Consider the following 13,284-nt stretch of genomic DNA (forward strand, 5'->3'; position numbering starts at 1 on the left):
CTCCACGCTCGCAACACACGGGGCCAGAGTTCAATTCCCGGTCAGGGGACTAGATCCCACATATGGCAACTAAGAGTCTGCATGCCACAACTAAGATTCAGTGCAGCCAAATAACTAGATATGGAAAAAAACAAGAGGTCAAGACTCCCTGTCCTCTGCACATCCCTTCTTGTTCCCACATCTGAGCATTTGCCCACATGGTGACCTAGTCCAAATGTCCTCCCTGCCATCACCTGTCTAGAGTCTCCCTCTTTTCAAAACCTAACTCCAGCTCACCCTGCACTCTCTACCCTATAAGTCTTCCTTGGAAACCCCAGGCCATACTGCTAATCACCAGGTCCTAGAATCTTCTAGAGGCTGAAATGTACACGGGCAAATCTATGTCACATTCTGGGTGAGTATCAACCTCCCATGTGGCAGGGAGCTCCATGGGAACCAGCACACGGTCCTCTGGGTCCGCTGCAGTGCCTGGGCAGCTTGTCCGCCCAGTGGGTTCCATCAGTCTGTGCTGACCTGGTCCTGGGCAGAACTGTGCCCATGTGACTAGCTGTGGCAGAAGCCAAGGTCAGGTTCTTGGCTCACTTTCTGGGCCCCAGTGAGAGAACCATGCCATTATCCCCAGACTTGTGAGATGAAGAAGGTTCTCCTCATCACAGATTTAAAAAATAATAATGTGATTTTTCTTTTTAATTCACAAATTTTCTTTTAGGTTTAAACAGATTTTATTTATCTCTGTCTCATCCTGTCATACCAGACCATGTGCATTGGAAACATTTATTTTTTGACTTCTAGTTGTTTTTTTAAAATCATTCAAGAAATCTCCAAGTGTAGTAGAGAAAAACGAGAACTACAGTTAAACAGAAAGAAGAAACAAAATAATTTGTATACCCGCCTTCTAGAAACAGCCATAGTTAATATTTTGCTGAATTTTCTTTTTTTCTTAAAGTATTTATCCTTTTGGCTGCACCTGGTCTTATTTATAGCACTTGGGATCTCTAGTTACAGCATGAGAACTCTTAGTTGTGGCATGGGGAAATCTAGTTTTCCCTAACCAGGGATTGAACCTGGTCCCCCTGCGTTGGGAGTGCAGAGTCTCAGTCACTGGACCACCAGGGAAGTCCCCTTTGCTGAATTTTCTGTATCTGTACGTGTGTATTAGGTAAAAGAGGGTCGATCTGTACAAACTGTTGTGTGTCATGCTTTTCACTCAGGTGTCCTCCGTGATTTTGTACATCACGTCTTTTCACTCTCTAGAGCAGACACACCATCTTTTATCTCACCAGCCCCTGGCCACAGGGTTTGTCCATGGCTCATGCTGCTGCCTTGGCTCCCAGCCCGGGGCTGAGTGCTTTCTCCTCCTCTGAGATTCTGTTGAGGTTTGCCTGAGGCATCAGAGTGCAGCGGGAAGAATAATGGACCCGGAGCTGGGGTCTGGGGAGTCAGGAGGCTGGGTGAGGAGGAGAGTGGGTGGGAGGGACCAGGGAAAACCTGTCTGAGGAAATGACTGTTGCTCGAGCCCCTTTTGCTCTCTGGCTCTCACCTGTAAAAGAAGAGGAGGAGACTGAATTATCTCAGAAGCTTCCAGCTCCTCTCATCTGTGGGTTCTGCCAGCACCGAGCAGTCATGCCAGCAGCCTCTGCTGGAGACCTGGGCGGTGAAAGCCTGGGATATTTATTTAAGATTACTTGGCTGGCTATTTCTAAGATGATGCAGGCCCTGGTGAAGGTTCAGCGAGTCCAGGCTGAAATGAGACTGAAGCAGAGGCAGGAGGAGATGTCCTGGAGCCTCTGGGCTGCCTGAACCCATGAGGGGTGTGTGGATTCTGCTTCTCCCAGCACAAAATATACAGATAAGTCTGTGGATTTTTTTTTTTTTTTTGAAGCAAAATTAAGCAGGCATTTATTTGAAGAGTTCTTCCCTGTAGGCCTTATCTAGCATAATGCCTGATATCTCCAGTGCAGGCTTAGAAGAAATCCAGATCGGGCAGATTCATCTCAGTTTGACCTCATGAGGCTGTGCGCCATCCCCCTGGAGCAGCTCTGTGGCTTTGTGTTCTGGCACTGAGTCAGCACTTAGCGTCATGTAAGCAACAGAGCTTTTATTTAACGATGGCTTTAAGTTATAACCATAAAGCCCAGGGTAATGATGTGAGTGGAAAGCATTTCTGGGTGGGGATGAGGCCACGTGGACCAAGGCCTTCCTTTCCTCCTCATCTTCTTAACAACAGCATCCATAACACCAGACCTTCTCATTTGTGCTACAAGCTCCAGCTTACAAAGCGCTCGGCTCATTATCCATAAGGTGGGGAATGAGGATGCTCATGACCTATCTTGGGCCCTGGAGACGTTGGGTGGCTGAGTGGGGGTGCTCAGGGCCCTTGACTTTCTGTTCAGTGCCCTTTGCTTTGGGCGGGGCTGGTGGCTCCTAAAGGCAGTGGGGGTAATAAGATGGGGGCTTGGAGCATGTGCTCAGCCCAGGGTGGATCCTGTATCTGTTGGCATCTGCCTGTCAAAGGCCCCCACGGTGGGTGGGGTGGGGAAGGGACCTGCCAAATCTCATCTGGATCTTTCTCTTTTAAAGTGATGGATTTAGAGAAGGCTCTAGACTCAGCAGATGAGGGTTCCTGCTCATTTCTGTTTCCAGGTTTTAGCTCCAAACTGTTGTTTGTTTTTTGTTTTTTTTTTTGAGAGATGTGTTTTCACCGAAGGGGATCAGAAATGGCTTCTTTTGCTTTCCTAAAAACAAACCACTTGTGAGTTAAATATATGTATATGTGTGTGTGTGTATTTTTAAAATTATACAAGTAATTCCAAAGTATATGAAGTTAAAAATGAAGTTCCCTCTCTTATCATGCCCTATGGAACTCTCTTTTTCTTCTCTACCTAATTCCGAATTATTGACCTCTGTTACCAGCTTAGTGAGTATCCTTCCAGATCTTTTACTACATGCGTACAAGCACTAAGATGTTGAGATTGTTGGGGTTTATAAGGACCTACTGCCCAGCTGCTCTTTGGAATAAGCAAACTGCAAAGAGAGAAAAGGAGAGAAAGAGAGAATGGTGTGGTACTATTTATATATATAAATTTTATAATATAATTATATATAAATATATTACAAAATATAATATATAATATGAATTTAAATATAATTTAAATATAATATAAATTATATTATATATAATTATATATATTTTTTTATATATATAAGTGGGACCATGCCATTCTCTCTCTCTCCTTTTCTCTCTTTGCAATTTGCTTATTCCAAAGAGCAGCTGGGCAGTAGGTCCTTGATTCTCTGAAATCTCATTTCCTGCTTCAAGGGGGAAATGATAAGAATAGTCTGTCGCAGAGATAATTTCTGAGTCCCTCGCTTTTGGGATGAGTCCTAGTGAGACGAGCTGACTGCCCATTTGTAGCAGACGTGGGGCCTGAGCCCGTATCTCCGTCTTTGACATCATCAGGGCTATGCGTTTGTTAAGAGGACCTGTCTTACCCCTTTAGATCCATCCTGATCGCATCCCCGTGGAGTCAGGGGGCAGCAGTTATTGAGGCTTGGGCCATGAAGAGCCTTGCCTAATGTCGGAGCTGGAAGGACTGGGAGCCTAGGGCTCTTTGGGTTGAGTTCAGTTTATCCAGCATTGGCTGAGGGGCTGCCGTGTGCCAGGTGCTGTGGTAGGAGGGACAGCCGGGCCCAGGGCCTGCCTGGAGGTGGTCCCTGACTGTTCCTGGTGCTCTTGGCAGAGTGGGGCCCCCTGGAGAGACTCTCCTTGTCCCCAGGAAGGGCCCTGATTCCAGACCTGGGCCAAGAGACTGGAGTCCCTGAGGAGCTATATGGGCAAAGGGTGGGTGGGGGTCTGTGACCTCAGCTGCTGCCGCTGACCCCTCACTTCTTTGGACTCTCTCCCCATCCTCCCTTCCTCTGTCTCTCCCTCCTCCCCCTTCTCTCTGTGGCTCTTTGTCCATTTGTCTCCATCTGTCTCTCTCGGCGTGTGGTTCCTGTCCCCCTCGCTCTGTTCTGTCATGCCCTCGCTGCCCCTCTCTCTCATCACATTCTCTCTCCTTCATGCCAATGCAGGCGTGCTGGTCACCATGACAACAGAGACAGGCCCTGATTCTGAGGTGAAGAAGGCTCAGGAGGAGGCCCCGCAGCAGCCTGAAGCAGCCGCTGCAGCGACCACCCCTGTGACCCCCGTGGGCCACGGCCATCTCGAGGCCAACTCCAATGAGAAGCAGCCGCCCCAGCAGGACGCTCGGCCTGCAGAACAGGTGTGTGCCTGGGAGCGGGGAAAGAAGGGAACCAGGTGTACTGTTGACCCACGACGTGCGAAGCACTGTGCAGGGGCCATCGTGTTCGTTTTTACATTTTATTCTCCAGGACCTCAGGAGATAACTGTTCATTTCCCCACGTTATAGTGGGGGAAACAGAGCCTCAGCAGGATGGAGTCACATCGCTATAAAGTGCTGTGTGCTTCGTCGCTCAGTCACATCCAACTCTTTGTGACTCTATGGACTGTAGTCTGCCAGGCTCCTCTGTCCATGGGGATTCTCCAGGCAAGAATACTGGAGGAGGGCCATGCCCCGCTCCAGGAGATCTTCCCAACCCAGGGATCAAACCCAGGTCTCCCACATTGCAGGTGGATTCTTTGCCATCTGAGCCACCAGGGAAGCATAAAGTGACAGAAGTGCAAGTCAAATCTGTGTCTATCTATCTACCTATCTGTCTATCTATATTGGCTGCACTACATGGCATGCAGGATCTTAGTTCCCTGACCAGGGACTGAACTCACGCCTTCTGCAGTTGAAACATAGAGTCTTAACCACTGGACTGCCAGGGAAGTCCCAAGTCAAATCTAGATCTGATGTTGAAAAATCTGTGTTGCTTCAACCTCATTTTCCTATTCCCTCAAGCTGTCCATTCTAGCTGGGCAGGCCTGGTGTGACTTCAGAGCAAAATTCATCATCTAAAGAGACAAGGAGGGGCTTCCCTGGTGGTCCAGTGGTTAAGAATATGCTTTCCAATGCAAGGGACGCAGGTTTGATCCCTGGTAAAGAAACTAAAATCCCACATGCACAGAGCAGCTAAGCCCACACTGCAGTTAAAGAGCCTGCTCACTGCAACAAAGACCTAGCACAGTCAAAAAAGAAAAACTTAAAACAAACAAAATAATAAAGAGACAAAGGATTTGGTGGGGGGGGGGTCATCTAGCCATTGAATTCACACCTCCCTTAATTCACAACAGGTAACCCAGCCAGTATCATTGAGGTTATCTGTTGCAGAGTTAGGACTGATATGCAGGACTCTGACCTCCCTTCCTTCCATTAGGTCAGTCCTAGCCACTGGTGGCTCAGTGGTAAAGAACCCACCTGCCAATGCAGGAGACTCGGATTTGATCCCTGGGTCGGGAAGATCCCCTGGAGAAGGAAATGGCAACACATTCCAGTATTCTTGCCTGGGACATCCCATTGACAGAGGACCCCGGCAGGGGCTACAATCCATGGGGTTGCAAACAAGTCAAACACAACTTAGTGACTAAACAACAACAAAACCTCATGCTTGGCCCAGTGACAGACTGGGAAGGAGGAGACCAAGCCCTGGTAACTCATGCACTGTTCGTCTAAGGAGAAAGGATAGCTCTGGCCTCTGGGTTTGGTTCTGTGGGATGCTTCTGCCTGCAGGGACGCAGTGGACCCCTCTTATGAACCCACCCATTGTACGCGGTGCTGACTCTCCTCCTGCACTTTAGACGGGGGTGTCACCTGGGGGTGTTCTTAGAGGGCCATGGCTCTCATTTTGGAGTCTGTCTTAGCTCCAGCTGCTTCCTCATTGCATCTCATTTGGATGAAATGCTATGGTTTCAAGCTCATTGACCAAATCCTTCCCTTGGTTGGACTTGCAGAGCCTAGACATGGAGGAGAAGGACTACGGGGAGGCCGATGGCCTGTCAGAGAGGACCACACCCAGCAAGGCCCAGAAGTCACCCCAGAAGATTGCCAAGAAGTACAAGAGCGCCGTCTGCCGAGTCACTCTGCTCGATGCTTCTGAGTATGAGTGCGAGGTGGAGGTAGGGAGCCACAGCCCAGCCCCAGCCCACTGGCCTCGGAGCCAGGACAGGCCTCTGGGCACTCAGCCTGGGCCAAGCCAGAGGGCGTCCATTCTTAATGGAGGCCTGGACCGACTGCCGTGTAGATGATAGGCCAGCTCTCCTTTGCCTAGACCCTGTCACCAAGGCCCAGAGAGGGCTCTTATGATTGTACATAGAATTAGATGAGGCTCAGGCCTGGCACCAGGAAAAGCCTTCTTAGGGTGGCTGTACCTTGGGTAGGATTCACTGTCTAGGGGCTGATCTGTAGCCTGGTAGGACCTGGGCTCTTCTATCTCACCCTGTAGATACCGAGGTTTCGACTAGAATCATATTCATGTATTTATTGGATGGGGAGAGGGGTTCTCCCTGTGAACCACCCTGTCCAGGGCGCCAGGACAAACTGGTCACTCGAGGGTTCCATGGTAAGGTGTCTCCCAGACATAGGGAGGCGGCGCATGGGAAGGACTGCTCCCCACAGGCTTTGTAGAAACCCCATGGCATGGTTCTGTCCCCTAGTGGGTGGCAGGGAGGACACCTCTTCTCTGGGGTCAGCCCTCCTGGCTCCACATTTAGCGTCTCCCTTTCCTATGTTGGCTGGAACTCCCACTCGAATTCTGAACTCTGACTGCCCCCTTAGAGGTTCTGCCCCCGTCCAGGTGCCATTCCTGGCCCGTCCACATACATGGAAGAGTCCAGAGGGTGGCCTTACTGCTGAGAGTTACAAGAGCCACCAGTTTCCCCCTACCCCACCCCAGCCTCTGAGCCCTGGTCTTAAGGGACTGACTGACCTCTAAGCTCTGGGAGGCTGGTTCTGTCTTCTTTTCAGGGTTGGGGTTTCTGTCTTTTTTTTTTTTTTTGATGTTTATTTCTTCCACAGAAGGGTTGCAGGGTGGATATCCTGGCCAAAAGAGAGGGATATCCTCTCCCTCTTCTCTTCTGCCCATGCTGGCCCCACGGTGCTGTTTCAGCTGCCCTAGGAGAGTGTGAGGGTTTGACCGAGGCCGCTTTCTCTGAAGGCCTCCTTCAAAAAAGGCCCAAAACCCAAAAATCCCTTGGTTTTTCAGCCGTTCCCATAGTCAGGCCTGATCCCAGTGACTCTGCCAGACCTTGCAGGGGCCTCCCCACCTCCCTGGAGCCCCCTGTCTCTTTGGGTAGTGACTGCTTCACTTGCCTCTGTTGGTACTCGTCTTCACACCTGTGGGTTGGGTACCCACAAGTTCTGGGCTTTGTCCTTCCTAATCCTCAGACCTGGATGGTGCCCAGAGAGGTGCCACGCACGGATGATGGGAGCTAGGGGAGAAGGTGACTCCCACAGTGCTGCTTCCATCTGAAGCTGGTTTAGGTACTGTGACCGCCTGAAGAAACTCTCTTGCTGCTTGGATGGGGGGCGCCCCCTTAGTGTAAGGGGAGGGACCCTGGAGGAGAGTTACTCTGTGACACTGAGTCCCAGGCCCTCCCCTCCTCCCCTGCCCACAGCCGTGACCTGTCAGGCAGCTTGTCTCTTCCTCACATCCAAAGTTCAGATTTTTGGTTTTCTCTTCCTTGGGTCCAACTTAGACTGTTTCTCTTACTCACTGTACAGGAAGGAGAAGTCAGTCACACCCTGAGCCCACTCCGGCTTCCCCCCAAGAAGATTAAGTGCTAGGAGGACCCCAGGAGGGCTTGGACGAAGGCAGTGGATGGGCTGGGATTAGTGTTCCCCAAGGGTTCCTTTGGACTTGGTGAGCAGAGCCCGGTGGGAGACAGGAGCTCTGAGATCCTCCCCAGACGCTGGAAGCCTCTTGGGGGTTTTCACGTCGTCCTGGTGGAGCCTGGGGCACCTCCCCGCCCCACCCTGACGTGTGTTCCAGCCTCATGGCATCTCTGCTTCTCTCTCTAGAAACACGGCCGGGGCCAGGTGCTGTTTGACCTGGTCTGTGAGCACCTCAACCTCTTGGAGAAGGACTACTTTGGCCTGACCTTCTGTGATGCCGACAGTCAGAAGGTACCTGGGCTGGGGAGCGGAGTTGACTGAAAGGTCTGCTCCGGGGACACGTCTTCTCTTAAGCCCCCATTGGCCTGGCCGCATCCTAGGGCTTCCATCAATCCTCAGACCTTCATTAGGCACCTTGTCTTTTTTGGGGGGATGTAGAACCATTTTTAAAGTCTTTATTGAATTTGTTTCAATACTGCTTCTGTTTTATGTTTTGGTTTTTTGGCTGTGGGGCATGTGGGATTTTAAATCCCTGATCAGGGATCTAACCCGCATGCCTGCATTGGAAGGTGACCTCTTAACCACTGGACTGCCAAGGAAGTCCCCACTAGGCACCTCCTGTTTGCGCAACCCCAGGGTTCATCCATCCCTGTCTATCCTCAGTTCTCTGTCTCCGCCGTGTGCTGGTCCTTCCTTGGGACCTGCAGGTCAGCCCCAGATGAGTATCTGGAGAGCCGTGACGTGGCTTCCTGGGGAAATAACCCTGGTGCCTCCTCCCCACCCTTGGGACGCTCCTATCTGAATTTCCTCCTTCGCACCCATGCCAGCTGCATTACCTGTTCACCTTGCTGCCTCAGGGCAATGCTAGGCCCAGGGCCCCAGGTTCCCAGTCCTGCCTGAAGCCAGGCCTCATTCCCTCACCTCCCAATCCCAAGGGAAATGACCCAGACTGCTCACCCAGGAAAGGGTGTTCCCTGCTGGGGCGCTGTCTGCAGGGTGCTTCAGGATATTTCTCTCTCCTCACCCTACCCACGTCCCCTCTCCCAGCTCCCTCTAAGGACCTCTTGTCTTCTCCTGCAGAACTGGCTGGACCCCTCCAAGGAAATCAAGAAGCAGATCCGGAGTGAGTGACCTGCCTTGGTGGGAACGTGGTGGGGACTCCATCCTTCTTGGGGAAATGCATTCAGACCCATGAGTTCATTTGCTCTGCGTGGCAGATCTTAGGGAAGGCAGGATATTACTGTAGAGACGAGGAGCCTGAAGCCTGGATGAGAGGAATGACTGTCTGGAGTCACATAGCATGTTAGCAGAGGAGTATTCAGGATGTCAGCCCTAGGCAGCCCAGGTCTGCAAGCCCAGAAGGGACTTACAGAGTCATCTAAAACCAGGGAGCAAACTGATGGCCCTCAGAACAGCCACCCTCCTGTGCAGGGCCAGTGTTGTCTTGGGTGATCAGTGACCTTTGACTCAGAATCCTTGTCCGCATTGCACTCTAGGCTGCTGCCAACTGATCGGTAGTGAACGTGTCCTGTATTTAATAATGAGTAACTGAGGCCCTGAAAAAGGCAGTTAAAGATCACAGAGTGAGGTATTGGCCACGCCAAGTCTCCAGCCCTGGCCTCCCAATACCATCCTGCACTCTTCAAGGCCTGGAGCGAAGACAGATGAGCAGGCCAACAACCTGTCTTTTCTGGCCCAGAGGGGAAAGCAAGGCATATTGGGAGGGACAGGGAAGCCTTCAAATGGCAGAAGGGAGAGGTAGGTGGCCTCAGCCATGGGGACATCCAGTAGGTGGGGACTTGGAGCCTGGAGGCAGAGATGCCTCCACCAGGGGCTCCGCCCCCTTGGCTGTGCTTGGGCTCCCTGGTCCCCTGGCTGGAAGGCTATAGCCGAGCCTGTTGCCATGACAGCAGGCAGCTGGGTCTGGGGATGCCAGCTGACTATGCAGGAGGGGGCTTGAGGATTCTTCCTGTAGCCTCCTGTCAGTTGGAGACAAAGAGGCAGGCTCGCAGATAGAGCCCTCTCCTCTGGGGCCAGCAGGGTCCCAGGCCTGGCCTTCAGGCTCTCCCCAGGAAATTCAGCCCCGCCGGGAAGCCTGCCCCTCATGCCTGAGAGGGTCAGAACACATTCCGGTGGCTGAGAGTGTTTGAGATGGACCAGGACTTTGGAAATGCAAAGCTGCTGATAGAATCTTTGGGTCTCAGCTCCCTCCCAGGGCAGGGAGTCAGGTCTCCTCAAGTTATTGCGAAGCAGAGCTGCCTCCTTCAGTCCCTGTTCCTTTCCCCAGTTTCTACTCTTTCATCCCAGTTCTGTCTTCCGGGGCTCCGTGGAACAATTTGTTTATCCCCTACTCTACCCTCCCCATCATGTGGCTTGTGGAATCTTCCCCAACCAGGAATTGAGCCCAGGCCCTCAGCAGGAGGGTGCAGAATCTTACCACTGGACCACCTGGGAATTCCCTGTCCCCTTTCTTGATTTGTGACAGCCCCAGCCTTCTGAAGCTGGCACCTGAGTTCTGATGTCCTGGCCTTCAGAGTTTGGTATATTTCCTCCTGAATCTCAGTGCCCATCACTCAGGGCACTGGGGGCGATTCCTCTACCTCTCCAGATTCCTGCATCTCCCTAGCAAGTGGGTTAATGATTCCTGCCTCGCTAGGTGGCGATGAAGTTTCTATGATGTGAGTGTGGACAACAGCCAGCACAGAGTAGGTTCTTCACAAAGTAGGAGGCAATCTGGTGTGATGGTTAAAAGGGCAGACATGGATCAGACTGCCTGGATTTGAATCCTGACTCCATCACTACTTCTTGTGTTAGTTAATTGTTCTCTACCTCATCATTTATCAAGTGCGGGTCACCCTTATAATTAGGGTTCTTGTGAGGATTAAATGAGTTATTAGGTGTTTAATACCTAGAACGTGCTTGCACATAGTAACACCCAGTTTGTTTAGCCATTATTATTATTATTGTTAATTATTGCCATTATTTTTTCTCTTTCTCTCTTTTTTTTAGCTGCACTGCATCACTTGCAGGAGCTTAGCTTCCTGGGCAGGAATTGAACCCAGTGAAAGCCCAGAATCCTAACCATAGGCCACCAGGGAACTCTTCCATTATTATTCTTGAGACAGGAATTGTTTCCCCTTGAGGAGTCAGCTGTGGTCAGGAACCTAAGCTGTGGGGTCTTGGGATCAGAGGCTAGACTTATTTTCTACCACTGACTGGCTGGGTGATCCTGGGAGGATGACTTAACCTCTCAAAATCTTCATCTATTAAAAGAAAAGTGTACCTCAGGACATTATAAAGATTAAATTCCAAAAAACACATAGAAAGTTCTTAGCAAGCCAAGCAACCAGCACTAAGTTTGGGAGACACGACAGCTATGAAGATGGTGATGACCACAGGGACAGGATGGTAGTGAAGGTGTGGTCACCAGCCCTTCCTGGCCATGGCCATGTCCTGGATGGGCCTTGCTTTCTCACTTTGTCAGGGGTCCTTTTTTTAAAAATTCAATTAATTAATTAAAAAAATATTTATTTATTTTGCCATGCCAGGTATTAGTTGTGGCATACAGAATCTTTGATCTTCATTGCTGCGTGAGAACTCTTAGTTACAGCATGTGGGATCTAGTTCCCTAACCAGGGATTGAACCTGGGCCCCCTGCATTGGGAGCATGAAGTCTTAGCCAATGGACCACTGAGGAAGTCCCTGTTGGGGGTTCTTTTAGAACTTGGAGCCCCAAATACTCCATTAGGGCCGTCTGACCATTGTCCTGGACTATGGCCTTTCATCAAGGCCTCCTCCCTTCCCACCGCTGCTTCTTAAGTGGTCATCCCTTTTCTTGGCTCGCAGAGCTTTCCTCTAGCTAAAACCCCAGCCTTTATTTTTCTTTACTTTTTAAATGTGTACCATTGATTTTTCGTAGCTAAATGTGGAGGTTAACATTTATCCCAGTGAAATGTTTTTTGTTACTTTTAGCCCATTATATTTGCCTTTCAGTCTCATTTATAATCCATTTGAGATGGAGTCAACATCAGATAGGACAGAGTTTTGCACTGTCTGTTCTGAGAACCATTAATATGGAAGAAGGCCCGGTGACAAATGGACGCAGCAGGTCAAATGGGCTTTGGAAACTCCTGAATGCATGTCCCCCCTTTAAGAGGTACAAGGCACAGTAGCAGAGTGAGAGCTCCGAGAAATCCAAAGTCAGGAAACCTGTTTAATGTGGTACTTTCTAGATTAGCTATCTTCCCATGAATGTCCTGGGCACAGACTTTGGTGTAGAGGAGAGTGGGCTCTGGAGCCAGGTGGCCAGGGTGGGTCTGAACCTTAGCATTGGCACTTCCAAGCTGGTGACCTTGGACTGGCCATTTTGCTACCTGGGCCTCACCATCCTCATTTACAAAATGGGGGTGACCATAGGCCTTGTTTACTGGGCTGTTGTGAGGTTTAATGAAGTGATGTTTGTAAAGTATTTAACAGCATGTCTAGCATGTACCATTGGTTTTCTTTCTACCTTCCTTCCCACTGCTAGTTCACAAGTCTTTTAATCTGGGCCTCAGTCTTCTTGTCTGTCAAGTGGGAATAATGTTCTAGGTTTTCTTATGGGTTGTCCTAAGATTGCAGTTATGGGAAAACTTTGAAAAATTGCCAATGAGATGGTACATCTGGGCCACCCACTGGGAAGATGGGGCCTCTCTGATCTTTTCTCCCACCTGCTCCTCTCAGGCAGCCCCTGGAATTTTGCCTTCACAGTCAAGTTCTACCCTCCTGACCCTGCCCAGCTAACAGAAGACATCACAAGGTGAGGGCTGGGGAGGGGCGGTGTTGGAGGGGGATGGACACAGGGCCCTGGGAGACACGAGATGGAATATGGGTACACAGTGTGGAGTGCAAACCCAGATGCCCACTGAGGCCATGCAGACAGCATCAACAAGGGAGTCCGACTCAGTGCAAGAGAGAGTGATGCAAGCACAGTGGTCTATGCAGTGAATCCTTGACTTCGGAGGGGGAGGTGTCACAGGGTGCAGAGGGGCTCAGTGGGAGTTCAAGAGGACAGAGCCCACCTAAAACGTCCCTATTCCCCTCGGCAATCACATGGGCATCGGGCCCTATTGTTGGAGGAAAGCTAGATTTGAGAGTAAAAGCCACAATTTTAAAATGCTGGTGACTCATTGAAACTTTCAAAGCATATGGTGTGGGCCATCTCTGGGTAGGATAAGCCAGACACATCTGAAGGCTGATGGGCTGGGTGGACCACCCGGTTTTGACTAGGGGGATAAGGAGGGATTAGAACACAGATGCCTTTGAAAGTGGGAGTTTGGTCCTGTGTGTTACTCTGTGTTTGACTCTGAAGTAAGGGAGTCAAATGGGTGTGACGTCCCCAGGGAGGCAAGCCCAGGCTGCTGGAGTGAATTTGGATTGTGGATGCAGGCCTTGTGCCTCAGGGCCAGTAGATAAGAAGGCTTGAGGATTAGAAGAGGGTGTGAAGCATCCCTCATGGGGCTCAGCCTGC

At 50.5% G+C, this 13,284-nt stretch overlaps 1 protein-coding gene across 23 annotated transcripts in view; it reads left to right on the forward strand.

The window, feature by feature from the left end:
- The window catches only part of EPB41L1 (erythrocyte membrane protein band 4.1 like 1), a 172,655-nt gene that overhangs the window by 111,034 nt on the left and 48,337 nt on the right, over nt 1–13,284 (forward strand). For all 23 annotated transcript variants that reach the window (XM_061437459.1, XM_061437461.1, XM_061437463.1 and 20 more), the window contains 5 exons: nt 4,075–4,265; nt 5,897–6,061; nt 7,962–8,066; nt 8,856–8,898; nt 12,498–12,573. In XM_061437459.1, the coding sequence (XP_061293443.1) occupies nt 4,089–4,265; nt 5,897–6,061; nt 7,962–8,066; nt 8,856–8,898; nt 12,498–12,573 (566 nt within the window). In that variant the 5' untranslated portion in view covers nt 4,075–4,088. The remainder of the gene's footprint in view (nt 1–4,074; nt 4,266–5,896; nt 6,062–7,961; nt 8,067–8,855; nt 8,899–12,497; nt 12,574–13,284) is intronic.

Source organism: Bos javanicus, chromosome 13 (genome assembly GCF_032452875.1).
Source record: "Bos javanicus breed banteng chromosome 13, ARS-OSU_banteng_1.0, whole genome shotgun sequence".
NCBI lineage: Eukaryota > Metazoa > Chordata > Mammalia > Artiodactyla > Bovidae > Bos > Bos javanicus.